Genomic DNA, 21,638 nt, shown 5'->3' with positions numbered 1-21,638 from the left:
GAGTAAAAGATTAAATGCCTAATTGTGTATTTGGCAGAAAGGTGTCAATCACGCTAGTTAGATGAAAGGTTAAATGTCTTTGAGTAAAATATTAAATGCCTAACTGTGCATTTGGCAGAAAAATTTCAATCATGCTAGTTAGATGAAAGGTTAAATGCCTTTGAGTAAAAGATTAAATGTCTAACTGTTCATTTGGCAGAAATGTGCTAATTATGCTAGTTAGATGAAAGGTTAAATGCCTTTGAGTAAAAGATTAAATGCCTAATTATGCATTCGGCAGAAAGGTGTTAATCATGCTAGTTAGATGAAAGGTTAAATGACTTTGGGTAAAAGAATAAATGCCTAATTGTGCATTTAACAAAAAGGTGCCAATAATGAAAGTTATACGAAAGGTTAAATGCCTTTAAAGGAAAGAATAAATGTTTAACAGTGCATTTTGACCTAAAACGGTGTTATTCATTGATTTGGCTAAAAAGATTGTAAAGGAGTCTCACGAAGTAGATGATTTATCATGGTTTTGATAGTTAGGACATGCTTATGAATAAATTGTAGTTCTTTTACAAGATTATGCAGCACTAAGTAAATACTTAACATGTGTTAATTTCACGCGTAAGTAAAAATCAAAGATTTGTCAAGTAAGGAGTACAGCAGCAATAATTATCATCAATTAAAGGTTGACTCGTCAGTAACATTGGGACAATCACTCATTTTCAAACTTAACTGGCATGTAATTGAACTTAAGAAAATATTTTGTAATGTATTTAAAGCGATAGTTTTAGTAATATGTTCCAATGAATATTTTATCATTGTGTTAAATTGTGTGATTTTTGAAAAAATTGAAACAAATTTTACGAGTTTTCAAATGAGAAAATGTTTTAAAAGCGATGTGACATCTGTATCTCGTGTAATGAAAGGTATAAGAGAGATGGGTGTTACATTTATTGGTATCAGAGCTACAGGTTTAGCCGATTCTTGGCTGAAATCGAGTTCATTTGAAATAAGGAAAAGGGATTACATGCCACTAAGATTGTCAAGGTTACTAATATTGTGTCATTAGAGTGTGATTGATGACACTCCTTACTAATCGTAATGTTATTACTATACATATTCTAATAGATGTCAGAATCTTCGAACTCGCGTAGAGCGGGGGAACAAGAAGTTAGAGAAGGGACTGGTAGCGAAAGTTACGAGGCTAATAATGAACAACCAATTCCATATAAAAATGCTAGTGCGCCTGCATATCAAAGGATACTGGTACCATAGTTTGGAGCCTTTATGCAAGCTCTCGATGCCATATTGACCTATTTTCAACCTCCTCCACCTCTCTCTGCTCCTTCAGAACCGAGGATGTTGATCCCAAAGGAGCTGAAGAGTTTAGGAGCTCCCGAATTCTGTGTAGAAGAGGAGGAATGCTCTATGGAGGTTGACTTATGGCAGAATGATGTAATGATAATGCTTGAAAGTCTTCACTACTCGAATTCAGAGAAGCTAGGTGGAGTTGTATCATTGCTAAGGGGATTATCTCGAGTGTGGTGGTTAAATACTACAATGTATGCACCACCAGAACAATTGACCTAGCAGTTCTTCCAGGAAGAATTTAACAATAAGTATATTGGTGACCAGTTCAGACGAGCGATGCTGATGAAGTTTCTTAATTTGAAACAAAGTGATCGAGCAATACATGAGTACGAGGCAGAGTATAATAAGTTAAGCCGTTTTTCTACTGAGGTGGTTCCTAATGACAAAGCCCAACGCGATTGGTTTACTAAGGGATTGAGGCCAAAGTTGAAAGAAATGATGTTGGATTTGAGTTTATCTAGTTTGCAAGAAGTTCTCAAGCAGAGACATTAGCAGCGAAACGGAGTTTGTAGATGGGAAAATGGTTGGAATGCCTTCAACTCCCCATTATGTTAAGAGAGGCAAGGGCTCGAGTTCTAGATATACTGACAGAGATGGTTCTGCTACAGTTTTACAGAAAACTAAATAGTACCAGTCGGTTGCTGCTAGCTCGGGTAGAGTAATTGGAGAAAGAAATATATGTCAGACATACGATAGAGTGCACCGGGGCGTATGTAGACTTCTCAGTGGAGCTTGTTTCCAATATGGAAAGACTGATCACTTTGCCTAACACTGTCCAAAAAGATCTGGGGACAATTCGGTGCAATCTGAAAGATCTGTGGCGGCCTCTAATAGAAGCAAAGGAAGGGGTAGATACAGGGGACAAGCTGAATCAATACAGTGACAAAAGACTCGGGGGGTCACCAGAATTTATAACATTAAGACTAATGATGATAGAGATGACCCTGAGATCATAACAGATACATTCCATCTTTTTGATGAGCCTATATTTGTTTTAGTTGACCCTGGTTCTACACATTCATACATTAGTACAAAGTTGGTTAGAGCTAGAGTAATTCCTTTAGAACTAATCTTTAGTAAAATGATAACGGTAAATCATATGGGTTATAGTGCGAGAGTAGAGCGAGTATGTAGAAAATGCCTAATAAAAATCCAAGGGATTTTGTTTCCGGCAAACTTAATAGAGTTTCCTTTCGATGAGATTAAAATTATTTTGGGTATATATTGGTTGTCTCCATATCATGGATAGGTCAATTATTGCCAGAAGCGATTATTTCTAAAAGATATGGAAGGCTCGAAAATTGCAGTGATCGACGAGAAAGTGAAATCACCATCTAATGTGATATCAGCCATAACTACAAAGAAATTGATGTCAAAGGGGTGTATAGCTTTTCTAGCTAATGTGGTAGATACTCGAGTTTCGGAAGTGAGATTAAACGATATTCTAATAGTTAAGGAGTTTCCAGAGGTTTTACACAAGATTTACCGGGTTTACCTCCAGATCATGAAGTGGAATTAAGGATTGAGGTTTATCCGGATACCGAACCTGTTTCTATGGCCCCATATCGAATGACTCCAATGGAGTTAAGAGAATTAAAAGCCCAGTTGCAAGAGCTACTTGATAAGGGATTTATCAGACCCAGTGTTTCTTCTTGGGGAGAACCGGTTTTATTTGAAAAAAAAGAATAATGGGTCTATGCAGTTATGTATTGACTATCGCCAGTTGAAGACAGTAACTATAAAGAACAAGTATACTCTTCCAAGGATTGATGATCTGTTTTATCAACTGAAAGGTGCAGCGGTGTTCTCTAAGATAGACTTGAGGTCAGGATACCACCAATTAAAGATCGAAAAGGAGGCTATTTCCAAGATAGCTTTTCAGACTTAGTACGGACATTACGAGTTCGTGGTAATGCCATTTGGACTGACTAATGCTCCTGGAACATTTATGGACTTGATGAACCGGGTATTCCAACCTTACTTGGATCAATTTGTGGTGGTATTCATAGATGATATTTTGGTGTATTCCAAGTCAAGAAAAGCACATGATGACCATCTTCGGGTGGTTCTTCAGATACTTCGAAAGAAAAAGTTGTATGCCAAATTGTCCAAGTGTGAATTTTGGTTATCTGAGATTTCTTTCCTTGGTCGTATAGTCTCCGCATAAGGCATAAGAGTAGATCCTAAAAAGATCTGAGCAATAGTGGATTGGCAAACCCCAAAGAATATTTCTGAGGTTAGAAGTTTCTTGGGGCTTGTTAGTTATTATAGACGGTTCGTGAAGAACTTCTCAATGTTAGCTTTGTCGCTATATAAGTTTTTGTGGAAAGATGTACCTTTTGTTTGGACGGAGAAATGCCAAGAAAGTTTTAAAATGCTAAAGAGAATAGTAAAGAGGTCCCAGTGCTTGTACAACCTGAGTCGGGTAAAGATTATGTAGTATATAGTGATGCATCTCATAATGGGTTGAGATGTGTACTCATGCAAGATGGAAAAGTAGTGGCTTATGCCTCAAGACAATTGAAAAATCACGAGAGAAATTACCCGACACATGACTTGGAATTGGCAGCGGTAGTGTTTGCTTTGAAAAGTTGGTGCTATTATCTGTACGGTGAGTGTTGCCATGTTTACACGGATCACAAGAGTCTAAAGTACTTGCTAACTTCGAAAGAGTTGAATTTGAGACAGAGAAGATGGATTGAGCTTTTAAAAGATTATGATTTGATCATTGATTACCATCCAGGAAAAGCTAATGTGGTAGCTGATGCACTCAATCGAAAGACTTTTGTTGCTTTACGGGCTTTAGATGCGCATATATCTTTAAATGAAAATGGTGCCTTGATTGCTGAACTTAAATTAAAGCCGATGCTTTTGGATCGGGTAAAAGAGCTACAAGGTCAAGATGAGAACTGTTTGGCGAGGATGGCACAAGTAGAGAAAGAAGAAACCAAAGACTTAGAAATAAGGGCTAATAGATGTTTATATTATCAGGGAAGACTTTGTATTCCCGATAATGAGGAATTGAAGAAAGAAATTCTTTACGAGGCACAATATAGTCCTTTGACAATGTATCCAGGCGGGAATAAGAAGTATCACGATTTAAAGAGTCGTTATTGGTGGCCTGGTATGAAAAGAGATGTATTGGAGTTTGTTGCAAAATATTTAACATGTCAGCAAGTAAAAGCTGAACATCAAGTGCCTTTCGAATTGCTACAACCGATATTCATTCCTGAGTGGAAGTGGGAGTGAGTTACAATGGATTTTGTTTCGGGGCTTCATTTGACACCAGGTAAAAAGGAATTGATATGGGTAATAGTAGATAGATTAACCAATAGAGCTCACTTTGTTCCAGTTTGAGTAGATTACTCGATGGATAAATATGCGGAATTGTCGTAAAAGAAATAGTTTGGCTGCATGGAGTATCAATATCAATAGTTTCTGATCGAGACTTCAAGATTCTGGAAGTCTTTGAACAAGGCATTGGGTACTCAATTATATTTCAGTACAACTTTCCATGTGCAGATAGATGGGCAGTCCGAACGAACTATACAGATATTGGAGGATATGCTAAGGGCATATGTGATTGAGTTTAAAGGATCATGGGAAAGGTATTTTCCTTTAGTTGAATTTTCTTATAATAACAATTACCAATCGAGTATTAAGATGGCCCCGTATGATGCTTTGTATGGGAGGAAATTTCGAACACCATTAAATTGGTTTGAACTTAAAGATCGAAATCTAGTTGGCCCAGATTTGATGAAAGAAATGAAGGAAAAAGTAAACATTATCCAGTATAATTTGAAGATAACCTTCGATGGACAGAAATCTTATGCTGATTTGAAAAGAAAAGAAATGGAATTTCAAATGGGAGATAAAGTATTTATGAAGGTATCGCCTTGGAAAAAAGTATTATGATTTGGGCGAAAAGGAAAGTTGAGTCTGAGATTCATTAGACCTTATGAGATCTTGAAAAGGGTCGGACCCGTATCTTATCAATTAGCTTTACCTCTGGATATAGATGAGATCCACAATGTTTTTCACGTATCGATACTTATAAGGTACAGATCAGATCTATCCCATGTCATCATGCCTGAAGAGATAGAAATCCGACCATATTTAACTTATGAGGAAAAACCAATACGGGTCTTGGCTAAGGAAAACAAGGAATTGTGTAACAAAAGGATTCCGTTAGTTAAAGTGCTCTGGCAGAATCATAAGGTAGAAGAAGCTACTTGGGAAAGAGAGGAGGACATGAGGAAGCAATTTCCACACATCTTCGTTTCATGTACTTTTTTACATTCGAGGATGAATTTTCTTAAGGGAGAGAATTGTAATACCCTAAATGGTAGATCAGTGACTATTTTGAAAGAATTTAAAATTTTAAGGATTTAATTTAATAGATGTTAAAGTATAAGGAATTATTTGAGTAAGATCAATTAGTAAGAAATAGATGATTGAAAGGGCATTTTGGTCTTTTGGAATGAAATGAATTTAAAACTCTTTTTTTTAAATATAGGGATTTAAGAAAGAGAAAAGTAAAGAAATAGGTTAAGTTATTTACTTCTCTTTTCTTATTCTCGTGGCTTTGTGCTCTCCTCCACAACCAAAGGTAAACTTCATCTAACTAGTTTTTCCTTTCGATTATGGTTTGTTATTACAACCTTAAGTGATGTGTAAGCTTAAGGAAGGGTTAAAGAAGATTAAAACTAAGAGATGAATGTTTTATTTGAGATTGAAAGAAATGGGTTTTTGAATGATAAGTTGGAATATGAGTTTTTATTGATGTTTATTAGTATATTTGACTTGCCAAAGAAGTAAATAAGAGATTAGGAGCTTCAGGTATGATTAAAAAACATGTTAGAAAAAGTGGTATGATTCTTGGTTTAATATATTCTTGGGAAATTTTAGATGTTATAAGAAGCTAAATGAAGGAAAGTTAGTTGAGATAAGTAAGGAAGAGTGTAATGGTATTGTTGAAGGTTAAAGTAAGGGAATTTAACCAAATTTAGGTAAAAATCAAGTTGAAAATGGAAAATCTGGGTAAGGGTATCGGTATTGATTATAGGTTTAAATGGGTATAAATGCGATGAACGGTATCGATATTGATTCCATTAGTATCGATACTAAAAAAAAGTATCGATACTGAAAGGGAGTATCGATACTATAATATAGAAGTATCGATATGATGGTATGTGTACCGATACTATTGAGCCGGAAATTATAATATAGGCTGAAGTTGTTATAGAAATTAAAAATAATAGTACTTTTGGGTATTATTAAAGTATAAATGTTAGAGAATATAGTAACATTTGTATGGTATGTGTACTAAATGGGTGCATGTGTAGATTATAACCAAGCTCCCGAGTCAAGCAAGAAAAAGGGCAAGGACAAAGTTGTCGAGTAGTTGGACATCACTACAGCATATTTGGGAAGCATATCAGGTGAGTACATATATTGTAATTATATGGATTGAAGAAAACTCACAATAAGTCTACCTCAAATGATTAAATTAATGTATGTTTTACCTTATATGATATATGTTTATAATGTGTGTGGAATTGATATTATGAGTAAAAAAAATTAAATGTCTAACTGTGCATTTGGAAGAAATATGCCAATCATGCTAGTTAGATGAAAGGTTAAATGCCTTTGAGTAAAAGATTAAATGTCTAACTGTGCATTTGGCAGAAATGTGCCAATCATGCTAGTTAGATGAAAGGTCAAATGCCTTTGAGTAAAAGATTAAATGCCTAATTGTGCATTTGGTAGAAATGTGTCAATCATGCTAGTTAGATGAAATGTTAAATGCCTTTGAGTAAAAGATTAAATGCCTAACTGTGCATTTGGCAGAAATGTGTCAATTATGCTAGTTAGATGAATGGTTAAATGCCTTTGAGTAAAAGATTAAATGCCTAACTGTGTGTTAGGCAGAAAGGTGTCAATCATGCTAGTTAGATGAAAGGTTAAAAACCTTTGAGTAAAAGATTAAATGTCTAAATGTGCATTTGGCAGAAAGGTGCCAATTATGCTAGTTAGATGAAAGGTTAAATGCCTTTTAGTGAAAGGTTAAATGCCTAATTGTGCATTTGGAAGAAAGGTGCCAATCATGCTAGTTAGATGAAAGGTTAAACGCTTTTGGGTAAAAGATTAAATGCCTAACTTTGCATTTGACAAAAAGGTGCCAATAATGCAAGTTAGATGAAGGGTTAAATGCCATTAGAGGAAAGAATAAATGTTTAACATTGCATTTTGACCTAAAATAATGTCATTCATTAATTTGACTAAAAAGATTATAAAGGAGTCTCACGAAGTAGACGATTTATCATAGTTTTGATAGTTAGGACATGCTTATGAATAAATTGTAGTTCTTTTACAAGATTGTGCAGTACTAAGTAAATACTTAATGTGTGTTGATTTCACGCGTAGGTAAATATCAAAGATTTGTCGAGTAAGGAGTGCAGCAGCAACAACAATCTACTCATTTTGAAACTTAGCTGGCATGTAATTGAACATAAGAAATATTTTGTAATGTATTTTAAGTGATAGTTTTAGTAATATGTTCTAATAAATGTTTTATCATTGTGTTAAATTGCGTGATTTTAAAAAAATTGAAACAAAATTTTACGGGTTTTTAAATAAGAAAATGCTTTAAAAGTGACGTGACATATATATCTCGTGTACGGAAAGGTATACGGAAGATGGATGTTACACTTTGCCAATTCAACCTTTCATTTTAACAAACTTGCAAATTGATCCCCAAACTAATATTTAAACTCAAAAATCAGAATGCTATTTAAAATTTCCAACATTGTAATTTTCTTAATAAAATAATACCAACACTTTTTGAAAACTCACAAATGAGTCCCAAATTTTCATGACTATTCAAATTGAACCTCGAAGTTTAATCAAAATTGTGATTTGGTTCAAATCAACTTACTAACTTAGAATTTCAGCATTCCACACTTAAAATTCAATATTGAACTTCTCAATTAACACATTTATCTAATAATGTCCCATAAATCTCAAAACCTACAAACTAGCCCCTTTTTCTACCTCAAGTTTCCAAGTTGATCCAAATCAATCTCCAATCACATAGAACACATTTAATATCAATTCTAGACCAGAGGAAATTTTTCAATAATTTTCCCCTTGTGGTCGAACCTAACTTTGTACCTAGAGCAAGCTTTTCATTTAATTTCAAGCATGAATTCAACCTCCTTGCATCAAATTCATGCTATTCTAATCATTACAACATCAAGTTAAATCAAAATCCAATCACTTTCCATAAACCCTAATATGACCGAATAACATATAGGCTTCTACACATGATTTTAATCATCATTCATGCTTTAGAATAATTCTACAACATCAATAACATACTAATATTCAATCAAATTTTCAAAATTAATAAACCCTAATTTCCAAACTCATCACATAAGCATGTTCACCATGTAATATTTATACCAAATGATAGAGAATTTCATGTAGATTAATTCTCTATCTAATAGTTTAATTCAAAAATCATGTATGTAATTTCAAAAATCAAAACAAAAATCCTTACCATGAAACAAAGGAGCTCACGACCAAGAGAGGTTGAAGATGATAATTTCTTGATTATTCTAATAATTATTATCTATTACACTTGTATTAATACTAATTTAATTAGTTTAAAATTTAATTAATGAGAAATCACAAAATTGCCATTAATGAATCTTGATCATTACAATATGCTATTACGATATCTTCCATTAAAATATTTCATAGTCAAAGATGAACCAACGTAACTTTGACTTTCTACTTTGTCCATGTAATTTTTAAAAATTACATTTTAGTCACTAAATTTCCACTGTTTGGCCAAATATAACAAATTAACTTCAATTCCACTAATCCATGCTAAATTTCACTGATATAAAATATGAAAATAATATTTCCAACCTTTATATAGCATCATTCAAATTTTTCGTGAAATTTTGATTTGATTCGATATCCAATTTCTATACCGAACTTTATCGTTTTATAGCTTTTAATATAAATTCAGCACCGAAAGTCTAATTCCCATAAAAATTCTTGTTTTAGGACAATTTGTTCATTTACGGGCTAAAATATATAACTTTTTAAAATTGCATTTTTGATCTCTAAACTTTTATAAAGTTTATACTTTAGCCATCATACTTTCAAAACTTATATTTTAGTCATTGACCAAAATTTGAAGTATTTGAGTGGATGAGAATCAAAGACAGTTTGACATGAATGTCATACCAAATTAATATCATTTTGATCCAAATATTTTAATACTCAAAACGATATATTTTAATAAGAAAATCAATAAATGCATCCAAAAAAATTCATTCTCATTTAAAATTTTTACATAAATATTTTAATTTTATATATTTTTACTGTTATTTTTTATTATTATAATATTTTTGATAACATAAACTTATAAATTAAGGAACCAAATTTATAAAAGAAAAACAAAGTCCAATTACGTATGAAAAGTGGAGGACAGATTACAAAGGTTTATTTGTAGAATAATGCTTCTTGAAAAGCAAAAGAAATTTAAAAGAAAAAATTATTTTTGAAGGGTTTATATTATAAATAAGTATTTAAAATATATTTTTCATTTAAGTATTTAAAGTATTTTTTAATCAAAAGAAATACTTAAATTTATTTTTTTGGAGCTAAAATATTTTTAGTCAAAATAGATACTTAGAGTACTCAATTTTTTCATCTAAGTTTTAAAAAAAGTTAACATGTGATATTAATTAAAGAATATTTTATGTACTTAGATTAAACAAATTGATTACTTTAAATATCTATTTTGATTAAAAATACTTTAAATACTTATTTTGATAAAAAAATAAGTTTAGATACTTATTTCGACTAAAAATTACTTTAAGTAGTTAAATAAAAATAATAATATACTTTATATTATAAACCCTTTTAAAGTGAAAGGGAGGGCGAATGTTCTTGACCACGAAGTAAAGTGCTCATTCGCCCATCAATAGACAATAGAATAAAATATGTTACACGACACGTGAGAATTCCACAATCCACATTTATTATTTTTTTTATCAATTCAATTTAGATGATTTTTTATTATGAGATTATATTAATTAAATAATTTAATTACCGGATAATTTACTATAAGAATAATTCTTTTACTATAAGGGTAAAGTATATAAATAGTCTCCAGATTTTTAGAACACTTGTATTTTGATCATCCAATTTTTGAAAATTGCAATACAACAAGCATTGAACTTTTAATTTATTTTTATTTTGATTTCTACTTTTTTTTTAATTTTTACTGGCATAACACTTAATTTCGTTAAATCCTACTCCTTTTTCTTCACCTCCAAACTCCAAACCAAATTGCACAAGCTTCACAAATCCAAAGCTATCAAAAAACCCAAGACTAGTAATATTCGACTGCAAAAAGCTGCTTCTAAAACTACTAGGCCTTCGCTGCTGTTAGGGCAATGCCTTCAGCTTAAGAGCAAGAAGAGACGATGTGCTCTTCCTTTTGGGCTCCAACGCTACTACAAGAACAAAGCGGCAACGTCAGTTTATGTAGATAAACTGTTTAAGGATGCGCCAGGGAGGGAAGTGGTGGGATATGTTCATCAGCGACCGTTGGAGAAGAAGAATGATGGCGGTGCAGAGACAAGTACGAGCAATGAAGGTGAAATGCATAGTGCTGTGAAATGATTTTCAAGAAAAGGAAAAGAAGAAGAAAAAAAAATGATTTTCAAGAAAAGGCAACAAAGAAGAAGAAGAAGACATGCTGATGTCATCAGCTTCCACCATGGTTTTCTCAATGAAGACACCTTCTTCTTTCCCATCGACCTCCCTCAAACATTGCTGCATTCATAACTGTTACAACCACCATCCTTCTCGGAGGCTCGCTCTACTTCAACTCGGCACAGGTAAAAGCTCTAAAAACCCATGTCCCCTTTCATACTTTTGTTTATGTTTTGTAATAGAATTTTCAATCCGATAAAAAGAAACTGAAGTTATATGGATATTGTTTACAATGTGGTAGCTTTGATTGAGTTTTGTAGTTGTTTAAGTTCTTAATACAGTTCCTTAAGCTCGAGAATTGATCATTTAAGTTTTGATGGACATGTTTTCTTGGTGATCTTGATGAAACACAGTGTTGCAGATTTAATGTTTCAGCTAATGCAACAATGGATTATTTCAATAATGCTCATAATGGAGCTTCGATGCTTCTTTTTCAGCTATCCCTCGGTCACAATTGCTTGGTGCAAATGCGGCTCAATCTGAAAATAAGAATAAGAAGTAAAACCGGGAGTTAACGGGATTAAGTGTCACATCAGTAAAAATTAACAAGAGATAATATAAGGGATTAAAATGAAAATGAATTAAAAGTTCGATAATTGTATTGCAAGTTTTAAAGTTAGATAACCAAAATACAAGTGCCCTAAAAATTCGGAGACTAATTATATACTTTACCCTTAATATAATTTGCTTTATTTATGATTCCATAATATAAATATTGAACATTGTTTAAAAACATCATGTCTCATCCTTCTAAATCAAAATTCTTACTATTATAATTGGTTGAGTTATAAAAATAAGTGCCCAAACTATATCATTATTCACGAATAGGTGCCTAAAGTATTTTTTGACTTATCTCGGTGCCTAACGTTACAAACATTACCATTTTAGGTGTTCGGACCGTCAACGACGTTAATTTCTTCTGTTAAGTGACACATGTCACAATATAGTGATTTTGAAATTTATTTTTAAAAAATATAAAAATATTATTATATTTATAAAAAAACTAATTTCTCTTAAATTATAAAAAAGGTCCCAAAATCCTAAAATCCCCAAATCTTAAACTTAACCTGCCAACGTTAATCTTTCTGGCCACAACCTCTGTCGCCGATGTAGTCCCTACCATCCTCCTAGCCATACGTCGTCGTAGTTGTTGTCGATTGAGCATCAGAATCGCTTGGGATTGCAATTTTTATCCTAGGGTTTGTGGGGTATGAAACGTCGATCCATCGTCGATCGGCTGTGATCGGTCAAGATTTCATTGGAGTTTTGGTCACCGGGGGAGGTGAGGTTGAGTGGAGCTTCTTTAACGGCAAAGGGTGACGATTGACGTAGGTTTAGGGGTTGAAATGAATGCTTTCAAAGTTTTGAGATTATTTCAAATTTATATTTTTTAAATATATATACTTTTTTTTAAATAAAATTTTTAAAATTACCATATTGTGACATATGTCACTTAATGGGGGAAATTAACATCTTTGATGGGCCGGACACCTAAAGTGATAACAATTGTAACTTTAGGCTCCAGAATGAGTCAAAAAATACTTTAGGTACAATTCGTGAAAAGCGTTATAGTTTGAACACTTATTTTATATTTAATCCATTATAATTCACATATATCTAAAACGTTAAATCTTTGATCTGTAATTTTCAAATCTCATATGTTATTATCTAAATTAGTCATAATTGGCACCTCTTCCGTGAATGTTGTAGGTCGAATAACAATCGACAATGCAAAGGAAAAAAAAAAGGAGAAAATGTCAACGCTGATTTCTCGATAAGTGGAAGCAAGAAATCGAACGAGGGAGAGAGAAATATAAGTGAATGGAATAGGGGTGCACCAACAATGTGATGTGATGAAGAGTCTTATCAGTGACGAGTTTCTATGGGAAAGGAAAAAAGTTGTTGGAGTCGAAGGAATTAGAGATTTGAGTATAAAATATTTAGGGATTTGCGTATAAGACTATCAAATTACGGTTAACTGGATAAGTAATCCTTGTTCTGCTCCTATGGAATTCACCGAGTAGGTACAGCTGAGTCATTCTTTGTGCTCAAAAAACAAAGTATGAAATGTGAGGTTTGCTTTCAGAGAGCATAATTGTGTGGCTCATTCTCTAGCTAGATAAGATATTAATGGGCCCGTTGATTTTTTGTTGATGAACGATTGATGTTTTTGATTGAATCTTGTTGGGTTACTGGGGTTCTACCTGTTTTATCTTGGTTATGCAGCTAGGGGCTTTAGGGGTACGCTTGGTTAAGATTTTTCAGATTTTTGCAGGTAGCTTGTATGTTTCTAAGAAATTGTTTCACATGTTAGGTGAAGAACTGTCATTTAGATGCTATGCTATGTGATGTTTTGTTTGTTTTATGCGATATTCTTGGACAGGGGTGTTGATCTAATTAGGTTTATTCTCCCCCTATTTGGGTGAGGGTGCCATTGGGGGCATATTTATAGAGGAAGCATTCTTTAGAAGTATGTCTTATGGTGTTGAGCTGGAGGTTGTTTGGCCGTAAATTATGTCGGTTGGGTTGAGGGTGCAATTTTGTTACAGTTTAGTTTATGCAGGTGACCAGGAAAGATGAGTCAAATGGCTTAGTGTCAGGTTTTGTGCTTTGATTTGGATAGGCGTTTCGTGTTCTTAGAGCAGGGGAACTCATGATCTTTTGTTGATTGGCTGTCTTGAGCATTGTGGCGGGAAGCGTGGGGGTTATGGTCATTGATTGTTTGTATATGGAGTTGTCCTGGATCCTTGAATGTTTTTTTTTTGGTGGTCGATGCTGAAGCCGATTACGGTGGAACTTTCTTTCATCTAGTTAGACCGTGGGAAGAGGGTTAGTGAAGTCGATGAGTAAGAATGTATTGGTTTATTCGTGTGCTGAGATATGGTCAAAGCTTAAGGGCTTTTAAAATTATCTCTAGGTGGTTCCAATAGATTTTTTTTTTTTTTTAGGGCGTTCTACTCTGGTTACGGCAGGCGTGAGTGTGGTGCTTTTATGGTATTACCTTTGAGGCATTTTTAAGCTTTTTTTGTTCTAAGATCTGAGTGCTGCTAGGCGGGCTTATGGAGGTGCACTGTTTCTGACTTTGACATTCGTGGTTGGAATTTTTTTTTTGCGTTTTTATCATAAAATCATTCAAATATTATAATATTATCTGTCAAACATTGTTTTCTAAAATTTTATCGATCTAGTACATTTTATAATAAATCACGTTATGTGAAATATGTCTTTGATGGTGAATCACGTAGAAAGATACGTTTCAAGGGACACACCTTTTAAGATTTTCTTGCCACATCATATTTCCTAAAAACATTTAAAAAAATATGCTTTAAAAATTGAAAAATAAAACTATAAGGACTAATATTATAATTTAATACATATTAGTTCCATGAGATGAAGAGCTTAACGGGGTTAGTTTATGTAGGGATATTAGAGTGTGTAAGTTATGTTTCTTGACAATGTGGATAAAAGCTAAAAAGTGTATTCTTTAACTTTTTTTTATATCTAATGAATTTACTTATGCATTATTGTTAAATTACATTAGGTTAATATTTATTATTAAGATTAGATATTTTTATATGTATTAGATACTATTATCAATCTATCTAATTTAGAAATATCGATAGTGCTTTTAAAATTATAAACAAGTTAGATCACACTTATATAATTTTAGTAGGGGTTTACATAATTGCATAGTTATGGTGGTCTTGTATAGGATCAAACCATATATGAATTTTTATTTCCTTGCATCTTAAATTATATAAACCTCACATCTTACATGTTCATGACACCAAACAATATTTTTATATTAGGTTCAACTTAAATTATAGATCTAATTAATCATTTTCAGTAAATCATACATTTATATGTCAATGAAATATTTTTAATTTGTGTTACATAAATTTTTTGAACTCATAATTAAAAAATAAGTATTTAAACATGTTAACATATATCTAATCTTAATTAATAAACCTTAATAATAAATATTAACCTAATGTAATTTAACAATAGTGTATAAGTAGATTCATTAGATATAGAGATAAAAAAAAGTTGAAGAATACACTTTTTAATTTTTATCACACATAATAAAAAAACATAACATAAACACGCTAATATGTCTATATAAACTAACCCCGTTATAAAAGCTGTTAGATTGATAAAATTTAGGAAAACGGTGTCTGACAGATAATATTATGATATTTGGGTATTTTTTTGGTAAACATGCCCTCTTTTTTCCTCAATCTAGGTATAGGTATAGGGAGGTTTTTTTAACAGACCCTAAACAATATCGTTTTGTATTTTTTATTCGTATATAGATAATATACAAAATCTTCAACAAACAAAAAAAAGTATTTAAATTTAAGGACTTTAAAGATTGGAACGACAAAGGGATAACAAACAATATGAGTCCAACTACGGATGGATGGACGCTCGTCATCAACGTTGGCAACCGATGATTTATGATTAGAGATTTTAAAGAATTTTGAGTTATTGACGGAACTTTTTAACGATTGTCATTAAATTGACCCTAAAATAATAACTTTCAAAACACTTAATATCTACCGACAACAAAAATTAAACACCTAAAAAAACAAAATATATAACTTGAGTTTTTATTTTCCAATTAAACCTAATTTTTATTCAATTGAAATAATATTATTTTAACCTTCTCATCACAATGATAAAAATTGTCTTCTACGTCAGCCCGCCGTTTTAAATTTAAACGTCTAATACATGCATCGAATTCAACCAAAATTCGTTATTAAAATTAAAATAATTTAAATTCTAGTAATAAAAATGATACATAATCTTGAGTTTAATGATATTCGAATAATTTATACAAGTACTTATTTAGTTTATTATGCATTATGTTTGAATAGTTTAATTAATTGAACAAAAGCATAATGCATAATAAATTAAATAAGTACATGCATATATTATTTTACTATATCACTCTTTATCCCAACCAACCAAAAACACTATTTAACATCAGGACCGCCTGTTGGAGAAGACAAAGATCCAGACATCAAGAAAGAGACAAAAGCATTGAAAATTGGTAATGAGAAAACCACAAAAAAAACCCACTTTTTTATTCATAAATTACACAACAGTGGGCTAAGCTAGTTGAAAGAAAGACAGCGATTACATAATTTAAATCTAATGGACATTGTCTTCAACCATCCATTTATGTAACATGGACATGGTATCTAGTTATTCCATTAGGTAAATGCACAACACAACGTGACTACTTTAATGGCTTCTTTGGTGAATCTCTTAAAACTCTCATATGACCCTGTGGATCCTTCTTCCACCATAAGTACAATACGGAAGACAGTATCACGACCCCGGCGGTAACCCCGACTATGATCCCGACGATTCGTCCGACGTGTTTGTTGTTCGAAGAGACACCGGCAGCTTCGGACACTGCAAAAAGGAATTTATTAGGGATGACAACTGGTCGGAGATGATAAGATGAATGATGTTTAAGTGAAAAAAGTAACCTTGGGATGCATGTATTGCGGATACCAAGGGGCCATATGTGCTCTGATATGGAATACAGCAAGTGCCTTTCCCAGCCCAGAAGAAGTGAATCTCCATTATTGTGTTTGTCACATTTGTCTCAAATGTTCTTACCAATGCCTTTTCTGATCCACCAGCCTCTTTCTGGATATTGAAATCTTCAAGAACTTTCACACCCTTGAATAACAGTAATGAAGAAATCAATGATCCGCAACTTGGAAATTCGAAAACGATGAAAGGTTTTTCGAGTTTTTGGTGACATACCTGAACATAAACATCAAATAAGCGTCTACCAAGACCTCTCCAAGACAATGAGTCATCCATTTCTATCTCTGCAAAATGAAGTTCAACGCTATATTTTCCATTTTTTAGACCAAGGCCATAGTACCTCAAAGAACTAGGTGAAACCCTTGAGGTCTTATACAGCTCTGAGTCTAAAGTTCCCGTGATCTGAGAATCCGTCATTGCCGTATACCGGTTTCCGTTCGGGTTCGAAATGAAATTCCCAGTACTGCTTACTGCCCATCGATCGTTGGTACTTGTATACAACGAGGCAGATCCGAGTGTTTCGGAGTCGTCGTCGAATTTGATACCGGACGCAGAAGTTTGAGCTGTGCCTCCACTCTTGATTGAAAATGAAGCTGCAAACAATTTTTTTATTGATACATATCATATTGTTCATTCTATGCTGGTAAATGAAAAGCTACACTCACTGGATGAGCCCTTATTTTTGCACTTGGTTTGGCCTTGGAGGCAGTCCAACATCCCAGAAGCCTTACTGTATTAACACCATCGACACGGTTCGTCAAAACTCGATAAAATTTCATATTAAATCGTTATACGAACTCGGAAATCTGCAGGGTGTTATTTGCTTACTTGTCCTGTAATCCATTTGTATTGATAGAAGTTCCAATAACATTTCTGAACATGAAGAAAAGGAAGTCAGTTATGGTTCAAGCTGATAAACCAATTGGACATATACAACTTACATCGATTTCGTTGTAGAGGATTGTGGCGGTAAATTTCCAGAAAGGGGATTGAATGAAACATCCCTGCAATGAAAAGGAGCTTAAATCCGTATGAATCAACTCGAAAACCATTGGCATAAAGCGTAAGAAGTTGTGACAAAGCCGAAATCGAACTCCAAATGACACCTACAGTGCAATGAGCTCCGGAGTTAAGATATCTTCAGGCAACTCCCCACTCAAGTTGTTGTCTCCAAGATACCTGCAATACGTATAATCAGATGAACTGATACTGCTGCACCTGTATTTCCCCCACTATGAAAGAATTCGCCTAAGAATCGAGTTATCCGTGTTTATACGCATAAGATCCTACAAATTAAGGTTTTGATGATTTTGGAAACTAAGTCACATCTCTAGTCCATTGATGTCCTAGGAGGGTGAAGAGCTATAGTTAGATGACTTACAAGAACTGTAACGAAGAGAATCCCCGGAAAGAGGTTGGTATTCGACCTGTCAACTCATTGAAACTCAGGTCCCTGAGATCATGATTTTATGCAGATTATGTACTGAGTGAACAATCATATCACTTTCATTGCTAGCTAAACAAAATAATGCTTACAAGTATTTCAACTTGGTGAATTTTCCAAGACGTTCCGGAATTTGTCCCGACAAGTGACAATTTCTCAAAGATCTGCATTGAACATATACAATACATAAATGTGACAACAACTACAGCAGCTGAAAAAGAGGAAAGAATTCTTACAGTGTTGACAAACTTGTTTGGTTGTCCAGAAAATCAAGGGATGAATCTTCCCCTCTTAGATCACCAATTCTCCTATACATTTCAAATACGAATCGGACATACATATATATGCTCAGAAACTACTTAAAACAATCAATCGGGTTTTTGTATGTAGAAAACATAAGGCCTTACAGATCTTCAAGTTTTGTTAGAGCGGAAAAGCTGCTCGGTATTGGACCTTCGAGAGATGTTCCTTGGAGTCTCCTGTCAACGAAAGAAGACTATAAAAACTAGTGCTGTTTATGAAAATGGAATCATATAGTTGAAGTGAAAGCCATATTCATTACATGTCTCTGAATTCTGTGAAGGTCCCAAAATATTCTGGCAGTTTCCCAGTTAAGAGGTTATCAGAAGCCCAGCTGAGATGTTGCCAAAGTAAAAGAAAATAAGCTTTCCAACAAGTTCCTTTTATGTTTCAATAATCAATAATCTATAGAGAAGTACAGAATCTGAAGGGCTTTTAAATTGGCAAATTCTTCAGGTATTGGTCCACTCACTCCACTGCTATCAATATACCTGAAAGGAAAGTTTGATGATCAATTATAAAATGCGCAAGTCGAGTCTCGTACTCGAGTTCGAATAACATAAAGAACACCTCAAAAAGAAGAAGTTGAATCTGAATTTCAGATTGGTTTACTTACAGCTGCTGTAAGGATGTCAAATTTCCAAGCTCTTTGGGCAATGGTCCAATGAAATTGTTTGAGCTAAAACTCCTATAACACATAAATACAAAGAAAAAAACAGGGAAATGATTAAATGAGCTTGGTAGTTACAAAACCAGAAAAGAATATGAAAAATGTTGAAGAAATTACAGATAGATATGAACTTAACAGTGAAAGCAACTGTGTTAAATTGCCAAGCTCTGAAGGCACTGCTCCTGTTAAATTGTTTATGCCTAAGCTACTGTTCAATTGTTCAAACAAAAAGATCTTAGTGATAGTTCAAGTTCCTTTCCTACAAATGAGCTCAACAGTAGCAGGTTAAGAGAGTTACAGGTATTGCATCTTTGATAGTTGTCCGATTTCAGCCGGAACGGAACCTTTCAACACATTCTGACCGAGGTTCCTGCATCACAGTTAACACATCAGATCAATCTAAAACAATGGCTAAAACAAGGGACTCAAAGTTCAAAATTTTCAGTCTCATACAAGTCCATTAACTCCTTAAGCTCAAACAACTTTTTGGGTATCTCACCCTTGATATCCAAAGCATAAATCTTCCTGCAGATGTTTAAAACAAGTTCTGGTCAATAAACACAGCAGCAAACAAAGAAAAATGAACCATGGAGGTGCTTGTAAGCTGACAAATGAGTGATGTGGCATGGATTGCTGGTGCAGTCACAGGCAACACGAGGGTTAGAATCCTCAGTGGCCCATGGTGCAGTTTGGTTGCAAGGATCCATTGTTAGATTGATCTTGCTCCCCAGGTTCCAGTAACTTATGATACTTCTAAGGGCAGCCACTGAGAAAGAAAATTGCAGATCAGAAACACGTACGAAAATTGCAGATCGTTCTATAAAAGATAAATGTTTTTATTTTTTTGCCTATAGAGTATAGACCTTCATTTGGATCAGTGGTTTGTTGTGCAGAAACAAGCTGAAGCAGCCCAAGAATCAGCAGAGTAAAGCTGAGGAACCCCATGACCGAGTAGCAGTACAAAACATGTATGAACTGAGGCATAATATATACACACACTCTTAGTCCGAGTACAGGTGATGGGAAATGTAAGGAGAAAATGATGGATTAAAATTAAGGCCGGCCATACAATTTACAAAGGAAAGAAAAAGAAATGAAGGAGAAAGAGATGGACAGTGGAGATTCTTACAACAATGTATGAACAAGGAGAACGAAGACTAAGCAGTCATTGTTTAAGGAGGCTTCTTTTGAGTGTCTGGATTCAAGGGTATTATTCTATTATATGAAAGCGTGGACCAAAAGAATTATATGCCACTTGTTGTGAGGGAGAAAAGCAAATGCTTGTGTTTTAGTGTTTGTCTTGGACGTTGACATAACAACTAACCTTTGTATTGACTTTCGACCAAGTCGACTCATTGTTGACAATTGAAATCACCTAGATAAGGTTAAAATGGCACCACAGGTTTTAACTCTTCCTCGTTGGAACGAAACTACACTCCTTTCGCTCAACTATGACCATTAGGTTTGGAAGACTATAATCAAATACTACACATTTGATAATCTTCCATACTACTGTTGATTTCATTTTTGGGTCGAATAGATTCTACTTCATTAGACATACAAGAACATATCTATTAAACCTAGTAAACATATATGGCTAATATAGAAAGATAACGAGAAACGCACATTCCCTCTTTGAAGCTCCAACGACCAACAGGCCCCCCAAAGAATCAAAATGGGTTAAGCCTTTGACATCTGCTTCTTCCGGAGACAAAACCGGATATTGTCTCCCGCTGCTTCTTTTTTCTATGTCTTCCCCCATTACCCCTCTCGGAACCGTCTTTCGGTTGGGCCTCGGAATTGGGTTTCGACTTGAATTAATTGGGTTAGAGTCGCCACCGACCATTTGAAAACGAATCTAGGTGGGTCGGACACCATCTTACCTGATCTGCGTCTTTACCAGTGATATGTCGGATATGGGAGTCAGTTACAGTCAAGGAAAGGTAAGCACCTTGAACTGCACTTTCGGTACTATGTAATTTACAGTTGTCTTAATTAAGAAAGTTGTACGTTAAATTTAAAGGTAAAATAACGATCTGACTTGCTTACCTTTGATTGATTGAAAATTTCTCTACAAAGTTAACACGTTAAAGGAAATAAAAAAAAATGAAGATGTTAGGCAAAAATAATAATAAAAATAAAAATAATAAACCAATACTTAAAAAAATGATAAAATAATAAATAAAAAAGAATAATAAAAAGGTAAAGAAATCACAGATGGTAAGTTTCTAAACAATAAAATAATAATAATAATAATATGAGAAGAGGAAAAATAATAATAATGATAAAATAAAATAAAATTGGAGGACCAAATTGAAATAGATTAGAATTAATGGATTCTATTGGTATTTAAAAAAATGAACTGCAAAAGAAAAAAGAAAATTAGGGGATCAATTAACGAAAATGTAAAAATAAAAACCGGGATTAAATCGATTAAACTGAAAATTCGGGGGTCAAATTACACCTAGGGACCGAATTGTAAAGCGACTCAAAGTTATAGGG

The 21,638-nt window shown here is 33.6% G+C and overlaps 1 protein-coding gene across 2 annotated transcripts; it reads right to left on the bottom strand.

Moving 5' to 3' along the window:
• Positions 1 to 724: 724 nt before the first annotated feature.
• Positions 725 to 20,246, bottom strand: LOC120197466 (probable LRR receptor-like serine/threonine-protein kinase At1g56130). 2 transcript variants are annotated; one of them, XM_039198987.1, is made up of 20 exons: positions 20,000 to 20,246; positions 19,746 to 19,902; positions 19,590 to 19,661; positions 19,435 to 19,506; positions 19,273 to 19,344; positions 19,083 to 19,154; positions 18,886 to 18,957; positions 18,729 to 18,800; positions 18,574 to 18,645; positions 18,403 to 18,474; positions 18,259 to 18,330; positions 18,104 to 18,175; positions 17,833 to 17,901; positions 17,664 to 17,726; positions 17,551 to 17,595; positions 17,388 to 17,452; positions 16,939 to 17,315; positions 16,656 to 16,851; positions 16,391 to 16,578; positions 725 to 736 (listed from the first exon to the last, which is right to left on the bottom strand). In XM_039198987.1, exons 1-19 carry the CDS (start codon positions 20,118 to 20,120, stop codon positions 16,400 to 16,402), a joined length of 1,992 nt encoding a protein of 663 aa, XP_039054918.1. In that variant the 5' UTR covers positions 20,121 to 20,246; the 3' UTR covers positions 725 to 736; positions 16,391 to 16,399. The 2 variants fall into 2 exon arrangements, with proteins under 2 accessions (XP_039054918.1, XP_039054919.1); XM_039198988.1 differs by lacking the exon at positions 725 to 736 and having other exon boundaries at positions 16,211 to 16,578.
• Between the last annotated feature and the right edge of the window lie 1,392 nt (positions 20,247 to 21,638).

The sequence above is a fragment of the Hibiscus syriacus genome, unplaced genomic scaffold (assembly GCF_006381635.1).
Source record: "Hibiscus syriacus cultivar Baekdansim isolate YM2019G1 unplaced genomic scaffold, ASM638163v2 tig00117048_pilon, whole genome shotgun sequence".
In the NCBI taxonomy this organism is placed as follows: domain Eukaryota; kingdom Viridiplantae; phylum Streptophyta; class Magnoliopsida; order Malvales; family Malvaceae; genus Hibiscus; species Hibiscus syriacus.
Note: the sequence above shows the minus strand (reverse complement) of the source record. Positions and strands in the feature narration are given on the sequence as shown.